The sequence below is a fragment of the Macrobrachium rosenbergii genome, chromosome 53, assembly GCF_040412425.1.
Source record: "Macrobrachium rosenbergii isolate ZJJX-2024 chromosome 53, ASM4041242v1, whole genome shotgun sequence".
Classification (NCBI taxonomy): Eukaryota; Metazoa; Arthropoda; class Malacostraca; order Decapoda; family Palaemonidae; genus Macrobrachium; species Macrobrachium rosenbergii.
The window spans coordinates 5,221,478-5,241,030 of NC_089793.1; the positions used below are offsets into that span (position 1 = coordinate 5,221,478).

At 35.6% G+C, this 19,553-nt stretch overlaps 1 protein-coding gene and 1 pseudogene across 1 annotated transcript in view; one reads left to right on the forward strand and one right to left on the reverse strand.

Moving 5' to 3' along the window:
• Positions 1–18,722, reverse strand: part of alpha-Man-Ia (alpha-Mannosidase class I a) — a 28,273-nt gene extending 9,551 nt beyond the window's left edge. The window contains exons 1-8 of the mRNA XM_067096530.1: positions 17,733–18,722; positions 10,388–10,606; positions 9,298–9,477; positions 7,731–7,944; positions 6,268–6,492; positions 5,846–6,129; positions 5,010–5,126; positions 3,442–3,559 (exon numbers count right to left, since the gene is read on the reverse strand). Coding sequence (XP_066952631.1) covers positions 3,442–3,559; positions 5,010–5,126; positions 5,846–6,129; positions 6,268–6,492; positions 7,731–7,944; positions 9,298–9,477; positions 10,388–10,606; positions 17,733–18,383 — 2,008 coding nt within the window. The 5' untranslated portion in view covers positions 18,384–18,722. The remainder of the gene's footprint in view (positions 1–3,441; positions 3,560–5,009; positions 5,127–5,845; positions 6,130–6,267; positions 6,493–7,730; positions 7,945–9,297; positions 9,478–10,387; positions 10,607–17,732) is intronic.
• Positions 1–19,553, forward strand: part of LOC136834046 (putative neural-cadherin 2) — a 316,958-nt pseudogene that overhangs the window by 13,451 nt on the left and 283,954 nt on the right.

Sequence of the window (19,553 nt, forward strand, 5' to 3'; positions counted from 1 at the left end):
GAATACTGTATTTTTTATCAACAGCTTTAGTTGAAGTCATCTTCAACTTTCCTACAGTAGAGAAAAATAAAATGACAAATACGAGGAATGCTAAGTGAATGGATATAAATTTTCTGCCCTTTTTTATCATTTTTGTTTAAAGAAGGACTACTATGCTGTCCATATATTTTCATCATCATAATCATCACTAGTATTAATTCAACCAGACCACTAAGTCAAAAATTAACTCTCATTACGCTGTTCATGGAGACTATCCCATTTGAGACAAAGGTTGAAGGAGTACCACTGTAGTGCTATCTGGCAAGCCAGCTATGAATTTCACTGTATTCAAAACTAAATCATAATATTAGTCATGCACCAAACCAACTCTGAGTAACTGAAAAAAGCAACAAATCAAGCTAAATACAGTGAAAAGACACCTGAGTTGCTCTGTGGGGGAATCTTCTACAAAACAGGTCGTGTCAGAAAATATTAGCTGAACACAAAGATAAACTTGAAAATTCAACTTATGTGACATATAAAAAAAATCAACAACATGAAATCAGTAATCAGTACAACAGAAAGAGGTTGAATAGAAGAAACTGCCATGAAATTTATCCTGAAGAAATAATGGGGATTGTAAGCTCTGATGAAGCACGATGGGGTGCACGAAAGCACCACAGATAGTACTTTTTAGCTTCCACTCTTTGGCTTGCCAACACTTAAATAAAGGGTTACGTGTAACATATGCTTTATTTTCACGAAGAAAAATAAGGAATTAAATAATTAAACACTTAGAGATTCGTAATGTATGCTACTCACAAAAAGCAACCAACCTAAACTAAAATAATGGTAGGCTAAATATTAATAATCAGAACCAAGCCATTCACTTATATGAAAAATGCCAGAGATTTTTTTAAAAAATCTAGAGTAGGAAAGCAGGATGAGGGATAAGAACTCCTGTCCATTCCTTGCAACGGACATTATGGTACAATCATGCTAACACCAACAGAACTTACTCTTCAATTTCAAACCAAAATTTTACTACGCAGAGCAGAAGAAAACAGCAAAAGTAGAATAATGACCACCATGAAGAGGATGCTCTCAAGGCTACAGCTGCTAATATGAAACATGTCAGAATCAAGACAAACCATGACAGATTTACACAAGCAGTGTCTCAAATGTACATCTTGCTATTCAGACAATAAAATAAATGCATGCCAAGAACTCTACATAAGATTTACACAATGTAATAAGTGGTATAGAATGGCTTAAGTACACATTAATGGTAAACATACCCAATAGTTTATGCAAACTATTAATGTAACTCATTAGAACAATTTTGACTTGAGAACAGATTATAAATGACAAAAATTAAAATATTATTTTACACTCAAGCTTCTTGATATTACTTATGCTTAATCAGGAAGATAGATAGAACAACCAAGTGCTAAATAACTACTTAAAATGAGCAAGGCCATAATAGATAAAAGGCAATACCTCCCACGCAAAGAATAGCCTGTCTCAGCATTTGAGGAGAGATAAGACTGTCAACTCGTTTACATGGGGACAACTACAGCAAGGCCATTTTTCCATCTAAAAAAAAAAACTGAAAAACTGCAAGATGAATGTAGGAGCAACTTTCCCTTCCTAATGGAACAATCTCCTTCATCTTAATGTAACAAACTCTAGCAGTGCTAGACCAACCCTCCCTTCAACATGGAAAAATATAATGCTCTAACCCAACAAGAGAAACAAATCTGTATGAAACCTATTGATGGAAGCTAAATGGAAATGCATAGCCTAATGTTATCAAGGTTGGGTTACATACTACAAAAAATACACCACATCATTATACTTGCTTCTGCTGAAAAAAAGGGCATATAGTTGTAATTAAACATAAAAACTTGTTTTAACTGTCAAATGCTTCTGCTAGTGAAAAAATTCAAGGGAAGAGAAACAAAACCTACCAAACATCAGTTTATGTGTTGTAACAGAACCTACATTACTTTAAAAGAAAGAAAGCATCAAATTTCTAAGTATATAGTTAATGAAAACCAAAACAATGAAAATCAAATGCCACCCTCCCAGGAAGACAAAGGGGTAGAGTGAACAAGATTTTCTGATGACCATTGTACACATACAAAGAAAAACAAAAGATGATGAGGTTCCTAAATAGAGAGGATTCACCTTTCATCCAACGAGGAATCTGCTCTTTTTTTTTTTTTTTTTTTAAGCTATTTGGCACTCAGTTTTTCTCTCTCCTAACAGGATATCTAGGCATAAGCAATGAAGCTCTGCTAGTCATATGAATAGTCTTCATAAGAACCCTCACTGAGGTAGCATACTTTCCAACCTTGCCTTCCTTTTAATTGAGATAACTGATACAGTATTTGAGTTCAATATAATTCATGAATGATCAATATTAAAACATAAAAAATTGAACAGAAAAAAAGAAAATGAAAGGCTTAGCACATTTTCCACAGCAACTGCAGTATCCCAAGTTACATCAAGATTATAACAGTTATTCCATGATGGCCCAACCCAACACATTAATATTATATTATATTAAATATTTTAATGAAACCATGTCCAACTTACATCCCCATGAGGGATGTTCTGAAATAAGCGACAATGAAGTAAGATACAGTAATAAGTTGGACAGCTAAGTAGGAAGAGGCCAAAATAGGAATGGATAAAAAAAGGCAGAAAGCTATATAGCTGGGGCCAAAGGAATGCTGCCAAGAACCTTCAGCAACATCTACAGTTAGCCACACACGGCACACTGTAAATGGTATCCATCATGATAAATAACCCTGATATTTTTTTACAACTGCAGCATGAAATACTAGAGAAAGGTCAATCAAGCCAAACATTTATTCCCATGTTTATGAATTACAAAATTCTTTAATAAAAATATTAGATAAATAACAAAACTTGGGTAACTTATTTTTTTCTGATGCAAAAATGGTCATCTTAAAAATGGAAGAATGGGAAAGCTCTAGAATTTAATAAATGAAGTGCATCATGCAGCCATGGAAGAAGTGGCAAGTACCACATGACAAAAGCATCAACAGTGACATATGAAAAATGTTGGCATTACAATGAAACAGAGGACATTGGATTCTACAACATCAGAGACAATAAAGAATTCACAAGATATGAGAATGCTCTTCTATACAGAGACAGATCAATCCCACATGTAGCTTTAAAGAAAAAATGCATGCAGCATGTCTTACAGACATCCAACAACAAATCATTCCTAGACAGGTTAGAGGAAATTTTATGTACAGTAGAGCGACACACGAAACTATGGTTGTTATACTACTGAGAGGTAATTTTACAATATGATGTTAACAGACAAAGGGATTCTCAACTATAACTATTGGCTGAAGATAACTAACTAGACTATAAGTTATTGGTCTCCCCAAGTTGATTAACATGAAGATCCAATATACAAACCTTGTGATTTACGGTAGAAGGTGTTTTTTCCTTCTACTGGGAGTGGATGGGCTTCTGTGTTGAAAACCCATTCGTCTAGGCTTATGAGAGAGTCATCGGAGAAGATCAAGTATAAGTACTGTTGAAAAAGAATAAAACTCTAATAAGTGAACAAATTTATGCCAAACTAGTAAATATGAAAACTCCTTACATAAATAAAGCACAACAAAAAATGTACAGTAGTATGTTTTTCTCTAACAAAAAGTTGATTAAATGAGCAACCGATTACAGTAAATGGATAATCTATAAATAATCTAATGTCTTTTTACCCATCTCTGGCTAGCCAGTCTGTGTGCAAATCACTTTTACAGAGATCTGGGCAGCAAGTAAGTGGTGCATGTGCAAAAACATGTTCCACCAATCATGCTTCTTACTTTTGCCTTCCAACTGCCATTATACTTCTATTATGTCACTTCCCTATTTTGTGAGTTGCACTGCAACCTTAATATGAGTGATGCATAAGAAATATGCAAGTGGAAAAGATAATCTGAGTTAGTTACTTATAAATGATTTGTTTAACACCTCTGAACTCTTTTAGGTTCTTCTCGGGCTGGGAAAAGAAAGGGGGAAAGAGAGTAGTTAACTATTAAATAAATAAATAATAAAATGTGTATTATGAAACTTGATATCTACAATTTGTAACGTGAGAAAATGTTGAAGTTACATTTCTGACCATGATATAGAAAAATAAATGTGAAACAAAGCTCTAAAAATGACAATAGACAGGAATAATGCTAAAGCATGAAAAAACTTAAGTGTTCAAGTTACTCAAGGAGTTCACAAACTTTATATAAAACCTGAGCTCGAACTGAATGGATAGCAATATTCAACGATCATTAAAAGCAAATGCATGGTAACAAAATAAATTCACCTTCCACATTTTAAAGCTTGTAACAGTAAGTGCTCAACTGAATTAAGCATGGCCTTAAGCTAGCAAGCTTTGCATAAATGTTTGGATAACTATAATCATTATTTTTTAGTGTTTTTCCTCTTTAACTACAATTCAAGTGTCCTTAAAATTTTGAATTTCCTATATACTGTGTTATTTCCCCAAATCTTACATTGTTAAAATGGTGTTAATATAAATATTTATTTCAACACCTATCATTATGAAAGATCTTACAGCTATGTTTACCCAATTTAACTTCAAAACAAACCTGTAAATAATTATATATAAAACTTACAAAATTTTTTTTAACCACTCTTTTGACAAAGCATTCAACTTTGAAACAAAAAAAAAATAAAATAAAATAAAGACAGCATAATTGGTAAGTTTTACAAAAATTGTTAAGAAATATTCTTATTAGCAAAGAAATATTCATTATGGCAATGTTTACAAAAATTGTTAAGAAATATTCTTATTAGCAAAGAAATATTCATTATGGCAATGTAAAGTAAATAATAGAGTTTCCAGAAATTTATTTCTTCTTGTGAGTGTATGAACAGTCTCACAAAAGACTGCCATACAGAATATATAAATTATGAAAAAAAAAATCCCTGAAATCTACAGTGGTCCGCATTATCTTTACCTTAAATGTCTCTGCAAAGATGAAACTCTGTTGTACATCATCCTTCTGAGGATTTTCCATATATACATTCTGGATGCCACTAAATCCTGCCTCCACTCTGCAGTACTTTTCCAGTGCCTATGAAAGATCAAACGTGCAACATTAGTTTCTTCATTCAAAAAGGTGAGCATTCAGATAGATGAAATGTTGACGACAGCACTGTTTAGTTCTTGCGAAGAAAAGTCCCAACAATTTTCCCCAACTAAATTTTTGGCAGTTTGCAATATATTGTGTCATGGTTTCACCTTGCCTACCGTCTCCTCAGAATGACAGAAAAGAAAAGGCAAGAAAGATAGATAGTATCTCCCGCCTTGCATATCTAAGCAGGAACTACTCTTGTATACAGTTTGACTGAAATACCTTCACACACATGTAGAAGGAATTAGAAATGTGGTATTCAAGTCATACATATTGAAGGATGGACCAATATATGAACAAGTGGGGGGAGAAAAACTACAGTCCAACCCTACTTTGTCAAGAGGGGACTAATAATTGTTAATTTTTGTGTTATAAAAACTGGAACTTTCACAAAATAGATCACATTTAAATAACTTCAGAATCTATCTACATTTTAATTTAGGTTCAATTTACAAGTTAGCCATGTAAATAATTACTGTTTTTGCTCATTTCCACTTGCTTATCCATACTGCACAGCTTAAACTTACATGTATTAGGATTGTTCACCAACTTAAAAACAAAATATTTCCAGTTTAGGCTTATACATTAATGACTAAACAGTGCTTACTGCTTATTGTCCAAGTAGTTTTGTATAACACTGATTACCAGTTGATACATACCAAGACTGCACTCCAAGCCCATTCTCTGTATTTTGGGTCTTTGGTAAACCTCCACATATAGAACCAGGATTCGATGGCTTCAGGTCGAAGAATATAATATTTTTCAGATGATTTTAAGGCCCTTGCTTCCATACCCTCTGTGAAACGGAAACTTTCCGGGCCAAGACCAGTAGGCGTGCGTGCATACGACTCATGGCAGGTATTAGACAGGCCTTCAGCAATTTCCATGTGTGTCTTGGAAAGTTCACTGTCAATTGTGTTTGCACCCAGTGCATACATACCACCTACAAGAAAGCAAAATCATGCTTTAGAACCCTGATGTACTGGTCTTCATACAAAACAAACAGAATCAATCTTTTCAAAATCTCAAAGATTGTGACAGTCTTACTTGTATTATTTAAAAAAAAAAAAAAAGGACCTACCAGCAAAACAAGCTAAGTGGTCCATTTTGTGCTCTAAACGATCGAACTTGCTTTCTGCCAAATACGTTAGACCTGAATGAGACTTCAGAACTAAACGTTTTGTGATGGTGTCCACTGCTTCCTCGTACATCTCTTTGGCTACAACATCTTGACGGTTCGACTGAATGTAAGCTTTTATGAGATACTCGTAAAAACTGTCGCCCAAAGCACCAACAGACGTATGGCCTGAAAAATACACACATAACTAAGACTCGAACTTTACTTCATCTTCCTAATATATGATTATAATATGAAGCCACACGAAAGGTTTGTGGGTATTTTAGGGTACTTACTAATACCTGTAACATTTGATAATGCCGCCATTCTTGACTAATAACATGCTAAGAGTTCTAATACAGATGACAGCAGAAACAATACTAATGCAATACAAATAATGTTGGGGATATGTAGTTGGCATTTCTAGATACATATACATCAATGTAGTGGCACTAGAATTCTTTAATTAACAGAGATGCCTGTTCTTTCTATATCCTTAGCTATTACAAACCTCATTAAAAATGACAATAAACTACCTTCCTGTCAATTTTAATCATAGGAATGGCAAAAGTAGCATATATTTGTCATAATACAATATTCATCACTGTAAGGTTGTGGGAAAATGTTTAGTATTGATGTTACAACACCACATATCCACAAAATCTTATGTTTCATCTTTAGTAAAATGTCAAAATGACAAATTATCTCCAAAATACAGAATGACACATTTTTCCATAAACTTGCAAGTGCACAAAGGAATATTATGCATTTCAAGACAAACAGAAATTCATTAATAAGCCTACAAAACTTTTTTTATGAAGCAGGATAACCAGACTACATGGCCATATTTCTGACTCACTCAGCTATTCCAAACAATTTGTTCTTACAAGAGGGGTAAAAAAACCCAGGCAAGATAAAATGAATGAAGTTTTAAAGTTTGGAGGTTAAGTAAGTCAGCCTGGTGATGAAGGGATGCTGCAAAAGCACATTGAAGACAGCACCTCCTCTGAATGCCTAAACACATCCAAATACTTAAGACATGATATTGATGACCTGAGAGACAATTCCCTCCTAAATGCCTATTTTTTTTTTTTTTTTTTTTTTAAATGTTCCCCTTGATCTCTTTCCACTTGGCTGTCCAACATCCTAAATTTTACCCTCTTGGAAGAGTTCTCTAACTTCCAGAACAAATCCTCTGGATAAGCCCTATGAGTCTAGAAATGTGACATTGGCTTTGTTAAACTGCTTAATAATAAGGACAAATAAATTTACCAGTATTCTTTTTCAATACATTTTGAATATGACTACAAATTCACTTAACATACATGTGACACCTTGAGATAATTAATCGTACAGTGGCAACCATTCCTAATGGTATTAAGTATAGTCTCAGGCATCAAGCATTGTGACACTGAGTGGGTACTTACGCTGGCCCCATTTTCCTGTCTTAGGGTTCATGTAGTTCGGATACAAACCACCCGGACGATCCGTCTTTTTTATGACTTCACGAATTCTCAGCACTTTCTCTCGGAACACTGGATCTCCCGATATATCAGAGAGATAAACAAATTCAAGATGCAAGGTACCAAATTCAGAGAGAATGCTTGAGCCACCACTCGCCCAAGCATAATTTTTTGCAATCTGGCAAGAAAAAACATTATGAGAATATTTCTTATATTTAATAGAGTACAATATGCTTAGTCTACACAAACACTACTATTTAACCACTGGGGACATCAATGACATTGTGCAATTTCTATCCCTTGAGACTTCGATAACATCCAATGACATACTTTGGAGAAAATGTAAAAAAAAAATGTGCAACTATAAATATTTTCCCATGGGTAACATACTGGGATGATTTCCGGAATGTTGGGGATCATTAACTCTATATCCCATGCAAATAGGAACTGTTCAAGGTGAATTATCAATAAAGAACTCTCAAATGGAAAATTATACAAATTTCTGTCTACTGTAATTTTCACTGGCAAAAATAGCAAAAATGTATATCACTAGAAATAGTATTAACTATACACTTTCATGGCTTAAACAAAATTCATGAATCTCTAATATAAAAGTAAATAAATTAATAATTAATGTTCTTTGCTTAACCCAAGCATTATGAAACTTGGAAATTTTATAATTTTTCAATTTTAACAACTACAATAAAGTACATTTACACATTTGCCTTCAAAATGAAACCAAAATCCGTAAGCACATGAAGAGTAAGCCAGAACTATGCATGTTATACCACATATGAGCTTTGGCCTCCCCGCCTCTCCCCAGGAAATAAATTCTCAAAGGGTTTAGGTTCATAACAAGTCACCGAAGATTATTGCAAGAAAATTTTCTATAGTATACTTTAAAAATGAGAAAACTCCCACTACATATAAAAAGAACCCATACACTGGTAAAAGATCTTCCAAAGTCAGAGACTGGTATCACAAGAGAAGCCAATTTCCTAGTTTTTAGCAACCAAACCCCTGATCCAGCAGGGCAGTGGTGCCCAATACAGCATGTGCTTCCTGTCTTTTGTTTTGGTGTTTCCTTTGTTTTCTTTGCCCAAAGCTCACCAACATCTTTTTCTTATTCTAATTTTCTTGTTCTAAACTGAAAAAAACTTTCATGTCCCCTTACAAACCTGGAAATTTGACTTCTCTCACAAATCTACAAAATGACAAACACCCGACGCTGTTTTGTGGCACAACTACATAAGAAATGATATCATTTCCTGAGCATTCAATCTTCTGTTAAAATGAAGCATTTGTAAAATAATGCTTTGTTTTCTGCACTCTACTTCTTCATTACTGAACAATAACTACTCTAGATACATCAGGCACGTAATGCAGCTTGTAAGTAAAATTTACTGCTTTATATTTACTGGCTACGTATAAAGAAATGCAAAACTATGTACCGTATTATGCATTCTTATAAAATAAGGGAATAATGTATTCAAGAACAGAAGTATCATAAAAATTATTCTGCTATCCTTACCCCATTTCCAACATTAATTAAACCATACGGTATTCCAGTCGGAGTGTCAAAGGCAGGGAGGAGCTTCCTTGCAATGTGTAACGCTCGATCCCTGAATAGTGGGTCACCAGTCAGAGCAAACACTGATAACAATCCGCCAACAAATCTGATATTCGTTTCAAATACAGACATCTCTGATCTCTGAAAAATAAAAGAAATAAATACATGGGGAAAATAGTCAACAACACAAGAAATATCTACAAAACACAAAAATCTAAGATTTTGAACTGTCACTGATATTGATTTACAAATTTCTGTTGCATTCTAAGAGCCTACTCTTATACTTCCATTTCAAACTCTATACAGTATTGTATTCCCTCAAATACTTAAGAAAACATGATATCCCCATAAAGCACATCCCAACTTAACACAAGTTTCAGGGGTTTGGTCTTTTGATAGGGACAGGATTTGATCAATAAAAAAGACCCTGTGGTCTAGCTCACACTTGAACATTCATAGCCCACTGCTGACTGTAATTCCATATTATTTGTAAAATTGACTGAACTCCTTTCCACTCATCATTTAATTTCAGAAATTTTCCACAAAATATATCACACATGAGTAAGTAGCATAACATAATAACATAGCTGGCAAGTATACAAAGTTAAGGGGTTATTGTGCCACATTCAAAGTATTATCTACTCTCAAATCTTTTCTTGTGTACATGACAAGATTAAAATTAACAATGACAAAAATATCCACAACTGCATTTGTCACGATCAATGAAATGGTATTAGGGGTGTACAAAGTTACTCACCCATAGAACTGTCTCAACTGCTAATTACATCAGTGAGATCATTTAAACGTAATACTGAACTTGGCGGCGGGCAATTATAAAAAAATCTTAAAAACAGGGGTAATAAAATCTACTACTAATTACTGCAACAATATCACAACTAAATTATCTGTCAATCGCAGCATGGTTTGTGGATCTGAGGTACTTATTTCTAAACTGTAGGAAGTATGTCTAAATAAAATACACACTTCCATTCCTTAACTTAAGGATGAAAATACATTATTATAAACAGTTCATCTTAAATTCTTCACTCACAAGCTGATTGAAATCTAGGTGGTACTGGATCCATGCTCTTCCTTCATTGAACTCTTCCATGAGACCCATAATGTAGAGGGTGTCTAAGGCATCCACGATTGTCGCTCCCATGTCTTGTCTGCCAAAGATGCCTGCCGTATGGCCCCTTTTGCTAATCGGTCTTAATTCATTTTTCCCCCAGGCATATGTTTTATACCCTCTCCATGCATGGAGAACCATCTGAAATCAAAAGTTTTCCATTAAAAACATATCCAGTACAAATTCAAATTATTATTATTAATATGAAGGAGATTCTATTCTAAATAATAAGAATGAGACTGAAAATTTCTGGAATTTCCATAAACGTCACAACCATTACCACAGAATAAAATAACAATATGTAAAGTACTATATCTTCACTAACATTATTAACATTCACATCACAAAAATAAATGGAACTTGACCACACATAAGAAAGTAGCCTAGTGATATTTGACATGCCAAAACAATAAATGTACTTGTACCCTCCCTATTTCATGATAGTTACCAAATCTACTACCATTAGCAGGCACATTCCTACAGCTATCTGTACCAGTGCCTCTGAAAGGTATTCCCTTCACAGAAACTGTTTATTGGCCCACCTCGCTTGATACAAGTCATAACACTTCAGGCAAAGTCAAGAGACCTTTCACAAACCTTAATACTGTACAGTATTGCTTAAGATTATTTAGCCCTTCACCCTCTCCTAATATTGTTTCATAAAGCAACTGCAACATTTTACTCCTGTTAAACTTTTACAACCTTTTTACTCTCAATTAACCTTTAAGCGCTAAATGACTTCAAAGGTCCCAGCACTTGGCCTTAATTTTATATTCAATTCTTATAGAACCAGATGTCTTAAGATTTGCTTGTTTACAGCCACAGTTAAAACTGTGAAGTATGGTTCAATACCTGTAAACTCAATAAAATGAGTCTGTTAGGAGCTAATTTGCAATCAAATAAAATTTCAATCTGATTTCATCATTAGACAAAATAAGTTGCTTTATCAAATTACCTGTATCAACATAGCTAGTCACCACATCCTCAAAGAAACACTGTAGTTGAACATATTTAAAGTCAACCAACTAATCAATCAATCAATCTAACACAGAAAGACAATTTTAAGCCTGATATGTATCTGAATAAAGAAATTGCAATCATGTCAAAGATACCTGATAAGGGCTGTCAATAGTGTCTTGTATAGCACATTGTAAGCAGTATATATGTATTTGCTTTATGTACTGTTCCTGTGACACAAGTTGTAGTGGTTTTTGCTTTTATTTCTTTAAAGAATAATGATGTCTGGTTCCAAGTTTCACCTGTCAGTAAAATACCTCCTACTGTCCTGAGCCCTTTGTACTAGAATAATATGACTAAATAACTCCACAGATCATCTCACCTTACTGATGACCAGTCTAACCTTGAAAGCAGCTATGTATTGCTGTAGGTTACCTTGTAAATTAAGAGCTTAGTTTTCCACTTTGGCTCCCCAAATGTTATTAGCAGTAAATCTATTTTTGGGGATAGCAAAAAAGCAAGTGGTTCACCCCAACAATGATGAAAACCAACCTCCACAACCTACCCTACAGCCTGCATTGCTTACTTAAATTTTAAAGAGGTCTTCAGTGCAACGTAATTTTGAATTTAGTATTCTTTGAATGGTTTTCTGAAGATTATATATATATATAATATATATATATATATATATATATATATATATATATATATATATATATATATATATATATATGAGAACTTAAGAAACAAAAATTTTATATCCTGGATATAAGAGTAAATTTTTCAAAAGCATTTTACTATAGCATCCATGATTTTGCCATGCAGTGGAGATTATATGTTTGAGTAATAAATATAATACTGGTATTACCAAATATAATCACAATTCCAGTAAATAGTTACAAAAGTTCAATCATACGGTTTAAAAGAGTATGTACTAGTTTTTTAATCTACAATAAGATAGTGTAAATAAGGATCAACACTGCTAGTCTAGTCTTTATAAGGACTTAAAGTCTTGGCAACGAGTCAGTGTCAATATGACTGTACCGTATTCTGGCAAAACATAATACTTCCAGGCATGTATGTATTGACATTTAGTCTAGGCTACTTATGAAGTGATTTTCATGTGAATTATAGTTATCCTGGCAATTTTTTTATGTGACCTGATGAGTTTGGTGTCTAGGACACCAAAGTGCATGTATGAAACCAAAATTTGCTTAAGTCAATCCATCATTCTTATATAGCATTTAATGGCAATGGAAAACCAGATCTCAGTCAGGGTGGGGGCAACAGGGCAGCTACCCTTCTCTTTGGAGATACTGAAACCAAGTACTGTTGACAATTTAAAGTCACCGAGGTCAGGTTAGCCCCACCTCAAATCAGATCAGACATTAAGTCCTAGGCCAAGTTAGGAAGCATACCTTTATTTCTTTCCATAACTTATGGCCCTCTAGGTTACACAAAGTTGTGGGATTCAACCTCCATTAAGGTAGGACTTGGTGTCCTAGATTAGGAAATGGTGTATCGCATCACAACTATCAAACAGTTATATTTGTACTCGATTAGAGGTTTAAAGACAAAATTTTTACCATTTTAAAACATTACACTTACAACACTTCTTACAACAGCTAGTGTGTTATAGTAGGAAAGAATGCACCAATCCTGGTCTGAACATACCTACTCCTGATATGATTTTGATGAATTTGGTATTCATTTCTCTCTGAAACGATGGTTAACCAGTTACAAATACCCAAGGCTAACATTAAAGGGGAACCACTGTGGAAAACAGGTTTTTGGGTAGGGAAATACAAAAACTACTGAAATATGATACATTCCTCGATACCTACCCAGACCCCAGGACTACACTATCTTACTGTGGTTTCCCATACATTCTTAGATACCTACCCAGACCCCAGGACTACACTATCTTACTGTGGTTTCCCATATGTACCATAAAAATATATCAATATCAAACAAAAACTGTAAAAGACCCTATTTTACATTAAAATCCCCTACCTCTCAAGTAATTGTCATTTTCAGAGTCTACACACATCAAAATACACTATGATGTTCATTCCTTGTCAAAGTCATAATCACATCTAAAGTACTGTATCAGAAAAAAACGTAACCTATTTCACATTTAAAATTGTTCACCTCCTTGCTTAAAAGTATGCAGAATTGAATACTGTATGCAGTGTTGAATTTTGAGTTTTCAGGAGTTGTTCCAAATTTTCACCAGCCATCACACTTTTCCATCTCAGTCTCTGTGTTTTAGAATAATTTTTTTCTTAACAAATGTTGTAATGTTTTAAATACATGGGATAAGACTTGAACTGTCCTGAGTGTTGAAAATATATTACTGTATACTGTATACATCCAAATACAACAAAATCTTTTCAGCACTCATGGGTGTTAAAGTCTTATCTCTGTAATGCTTATTATAAAAATATTCACAAAATCTTATCTCTGTAATGCCTCTTCTAAAAATATTTTAAAACTAGGACAAATAATGAATCATACAACAGTCACCATACAGAAACCAAGGTGGCCAAGTCTAGACATCAGATAAAGACCTAAAATAACTCGTGTTGACTGAAATTCAAAGCTGATTGGTTAGTCAAGTAAATGGGCCGTATGAACAATTATCCTCTAAAGTCAATATTTTACCACTAAAAACTGGTACACTTGGCCTGACTCATGCCATGTGAACAATTATCCTCTAAAGTCAATATTTTACCACTAAAAACTGGTACACTTGTCCTGATGAGTCAGACTAGGATAATGGCGGACTCAGTCTAGTGAAAGAAACCTAAAAATATGAGTAAACTAAATACAGGCAGTCCCCGGTTTATGACGGGGTTCCGCTTTTCCGCCGCGTCGTAAACCGAAAATCGTCGAAAATCGTCAAAAATCCTAAGAAAACCTTACTTTTAATGCTTTAGGTGTATTGAAAACGATGTAAACTGCATTTTTATTGAGTATTTAATTTAAAACCCCAAATTTTTATTATTCTGCCGTTTTGGAGCCATATTTCTTCGGCTGGATCGGCGTACGATGCATCGTAACCCTGGAACATGCGATGTAAACCGGGAAATAATTTCTGATGAATATATTTGAAAAGCGTCATAACCTCGGAATGTCGTAAGCCAGACCTGTCGTAAACCAGGGACTGCCTACAGTATATTTATCAGAAATTATTTCCCGGTTTACGACGTATGTTCCAGGGTTACGACGCGTCATACGCTGATCCGACAGAAGAAATATGGCTCCAAAATGGCAGAATAATAAAAATTTGCAAGTTTTTTTTTATGAAAAACTCAATAAAAATGCAGTTTACATCGTTTTCAATACACCCAGAGCATTAAAAGTAAGGTTTTCTGAGGATTTTTGACGATTTTTCGGTTTAAGATGATTTTCGGCTTACGATGAGGCGTAAGAACGGAACTCCCGTCGCAAACCAGGGACTGCCTGTATATTTAAACTGCATTTTGTCTAAGAAACTGCCCTCTGTTTATCACCTTTGTAATACAGATATTAATGTTTACCAATGGCAAATGTTCTGTCAAACATTACAGTACTGTATGTATAATGACTGACGTACCCAGAAACAAGATCCTGTCAATGTTTTGTCTGCTAGACTAATAACACTAATCATAGAATTTTAGGCGTCTTGCATTTATCAGATTTGTTTTTGTTTGTTTTTCAGGGAGTCTTTAGTGTCTGTTCACCTATGGGACTGTCCAGTGCTTGTGTTGACTATTAAGGTTTTTTCAGCCAGGAATATTACTTCATTATGAAAGTCACCATTCACACGATGATGCTGATTATAGCCAAGTAAGTTATTTTGTATTTGGTTGAAATTAGGTATTATAACATGACTAAAAGAAGTCACTGCTAGGCTACTTTAGATTCCATTGTGGGGTTTAACACATCACTGAAATCTTGAACGATGCCACTAGTTTAAATCAGCACTGAAATTAATTAACCCTTTCGCTTACGACTCTAATGACAATTATGTCTATGGGCAGTGGCAGTGACTCGGGTGGTAAGCATAAAAATGTTTTTGCTTTTATTTGTTCAAAGACGCATATCTCTGACAGTTTTCAAGGTAGACCGCTCAATTCTGTTTCATTTTGCAGCTGTTTACATATTCCATATGTAATATTTTTTTTTTGACGCTTGGATACGTCATCAGTAAGTGAAGGACTTAAATTTGGATGACGTTTGCATACGTCATCGGTAAGCGAAAGGGTTAACCTCAATTTCTGTCTAAAGTCTTGCCTTTATTAACTCCTTGCCTCACCTACACCTGTAAATTTCTGTCTCCACCTTGATTCATGGATCCCTGCACCTCTAAGGTAATGTAGCTATATATATATATGATGTTCAAGGGTTTGCATCCTTGTAAATACCAACGCCTCATTTTACGTCACTTTAGGTTAAGTTACGTACGAATAGGATGCATCCCTGTGCACTTCGCTTTCATAATTTATAGTGCTGTATGTCAGGTTAGGTTGAAGGGGTCCATCTCCTCATTGGTAAAGTTTTACTTTAAAACATTATCACATATGGATTTGAAAATATCAATTTCCTGTGTTTTAACGAGAACTGGAATATAAGATTTAGGCCAAAGGCCAAGCGCTGGGACCTGTAAGGTGGTTTTAATGGTATAACAGGAGGAAAACCTCACAGCAGCACTACGGAACAACTGTTAGGAGTGTGTGGAAAGTAAGATGGAGGAAAGAAAATATAAAGGAGTTATAGTAAAAGGAATGAAAGGGGTTGCAGCTACTGGCAGAAGGGATGCTGCAAAGAACCTTAAGTAATGAGGTGCATTAATGGCACTACCTCCTATGGGGTTTTAAACGTTTCTGACTTTCATTTCTCTCGTTTTTACTTTAGTGCCAGCACCACTCCTATGAGCACCAAGCTCAGTACCAGCCCCATTGGCATGAATGGTAAAATATAAACAAAAGACAGTGGTTATCTCGGTAACAGTGAATTTGCGATGCATTTGAGCACGATTTTCATACTAATCATTTTAAGGAGACTTTGGATCGCAGCATAAGACCTCCAGTATTGAATATACAGGCCCTAATGGTTTCCATTAAAATATTATCATCCAACCTAACATATTCTGGTCCTGGTCATTTCGGCCAAAACATCCAAAACAACGCAAGACGTTATGGGTATGGTATTTACCATTATGCTTATGGTATTTACTGTCATTATTTTATGTTTTACATACATCCCCAAGGAGCTGGTACTAAACACAGTGCCCATTTTGCCTGTAAACATGCTTACGGCTTAAATGACTTATGGCTGAAACGACCCGAACTCACATATTCATAGGTCCTAAAATTATACAATAGCATAACCATAAAGTTGGGTGAAAAATTAAAAACATTTGAGAAAGTGGAGCCATATGAGGATGACCAAACCAGACCTTACTTTCATAATTTGAATTGGGCACCATGCCCCAACTTGGCCTGGGGGCGAACCTAACATAACCTGGACCCCCCAAGTAATATAGAATATCAGAAACATGGACTAATCTTATGCTCGAAGGTAATGTTAGAGCCTGGGGTAAAACTACAGAACAGCTCTGTACGGACTATTACCTTGGAAATTGATTTTTCCTATACTTTTAGTGCTGCTGATGAAGGTGGTGGTGTCGTTTGCTGTCGGTCAATTATTAGTAACCTCATATCTGTATCCAACGTGGTTGGAGACCCTTTGGGAACAGGGTTTCGACTGACTACTTGGGGAAGAACGCGATGGGAGAATGACTGGACTACTTCTTGTTATGGAATGGTTCTGCACATACGCAAGTCATTAGGGAACCATATTTTCAAGAAGGGACTGGCAAAGGAAACTTATAATAAAAGGAACTATACTAACCTAACCCACCCTAACCTAGTAGGCTGTGTTACTTAGCCGGTGGCGTAACCTCCAGTGAAGGAAACTCCACTTTTTACCGAAAGTTTCCCCATAACACTGCAAATGCTCGGAAGCATTCCAGGATGGCCATCATACAAAATCATACCAGTTCTGAAGTTAATTACAGGTTAATTACAATCGACGGACAAAAAATACCAGTAAATTCTAAAATAATATAGAAAAAGTCAATTTCCAAGGTAATACCCCATGCAGACCTGTTCTGTAGTTCTACTGCCTAACCTAGGCTACATAATAAATACCCAAATACACTGTAGGTTAGGCTAGGGCCAATTAAAACCTTCAGTTATCGAGAGAAATTGTCAAAACCTTAAAAGAAAACCAGGATGAAATTAATCAGGACGAAAATACGAACCTCTTTGACCTTATCCCTCCTCTGCCTGGCGACTGGGTCAGGATCTTCGCCCCCCTGAACCACCAGAGCGGAGCCCTTGGAGCCGCCGGAGCCCCCCTGGAATCCTCCTGCCCTGATGTCATTGCTCTCTCTGACGGCCTCTTCCTCCTTCACCACCCTTATGCTCTCGTCTATCTGCCCGGCTGCAGCAGCGTTGGGCTTATTGACGGGCGTCGCACTGACTGTCAGAACGACGGGCTTTTCGATGACCCTCATGTTTCTGAGCTCCTCGTCATTATTAATTTTTTCCATCAACCTCTGCTTATCGTCCGTGAGGTGGATGTCGTTGGGGTTGGCGACGTTATGATAGGCGCCTTCGTGTTTCCTGATGGGCCCCAGTTCGCCCGAATCGGGCGGCGGGGGCGGCGGCGGCGGCAGGATGAGTTCTGGCCCAGCCTTCTGCATCTGTTTGTACACTTTGTAAACGTGATCTACTTTGGTGCTGAGGCCTCCCCTGAGGTCGGGGAGGAAAAAGATGGGTCCTATGCATATGAAGAGGAACGTGAGGCACACTAGAAATATCAGCACTTTCTCTCGCGACCTGAACACTCGTCTCAGTAACCACGAGCCGTTTCGTTTGTTATAGAGAGGTATAACACCACCAAAGGCCATGGTTTGGCACTCACCACCACCACTCACACTTTACTACATTCAGGCGATTACTGAGAGAAATCGACACAAATGGAATCTAATGGCACGGCCAGCTGGTACGCCCACAGAGAACGGAACACGCACGGGCTCCGGCTCTTTTCAAGGGCGACTCCGCTAAAAAGCAAATCACACTTTATCCTTTAAATTGTTGGTTTGAATGACAAACGAAAAACGTTACGGAACTATATCGTTAAAAATGTACGATTTCCGATATAAATAACCGAATTGATACAGAAGAAAATTAGCGAAAGCTTTGCAAGAGGAACAACAGAGTGACGTCGACTGATAACCAATCAACCACCGACAACTAATAGAAGTTCTCGTACCCCATCACCGAGATATTTTTCTAATAAGACAAGAAACTAAAAGCATGCTTGGTCTCTCTCGGTGTTTATTTCATTGTGCAACTGAAGAAAATGGCCCTGTTTTAACCAAAACGGCCATACTTTCTTAATGGAAACCAAGATCAACTGACCTTGACCAAAATATTCTTACCTTGCGCTTCCAAAGGGAGCCTCCCCGCCTCTTTTGTCAGCAAATGGCCTAATTTATGTGTTCAGAAATACACACACACACACACACACACACACACACACACACACACACACACATATATATATATATATATATATATATATATATATATATATATATATATATATATATATATATATATATATATATATATATATATATATATATAATGCTCACTTTTTTCTTACACAGTATCTCGGCACATTTCGGCCATACATTCCTACCATCTATCTTATTAAATGTTGTGATAATGAAATAGGTTTTTTTAATTAACAGAGAGAAAGATAGAGGTATCAACAGATATATAACTACTGCATAGACAGAGTACATGGACCTCAATACATATATGTGTGTATTTACCGTCTTGAGTTCAAGACTCGTTATGCTCTCTGAGTATCGTTAAGCATTTGCTGAGAATATTCAGCAAAAAAGAAAAAAACAATTATCTGCAGTTCTTCAGATATCTGGCATTATTATTATTATATTATTATGAATGTGTTTATCCTGTTGTAAACACAGTAATTAGTCCTGTTTTTTTAGTGTGCATTTTAAAATTTTTATGTTAGTTTTATACTATTTACTTTCATCTATGTAAGC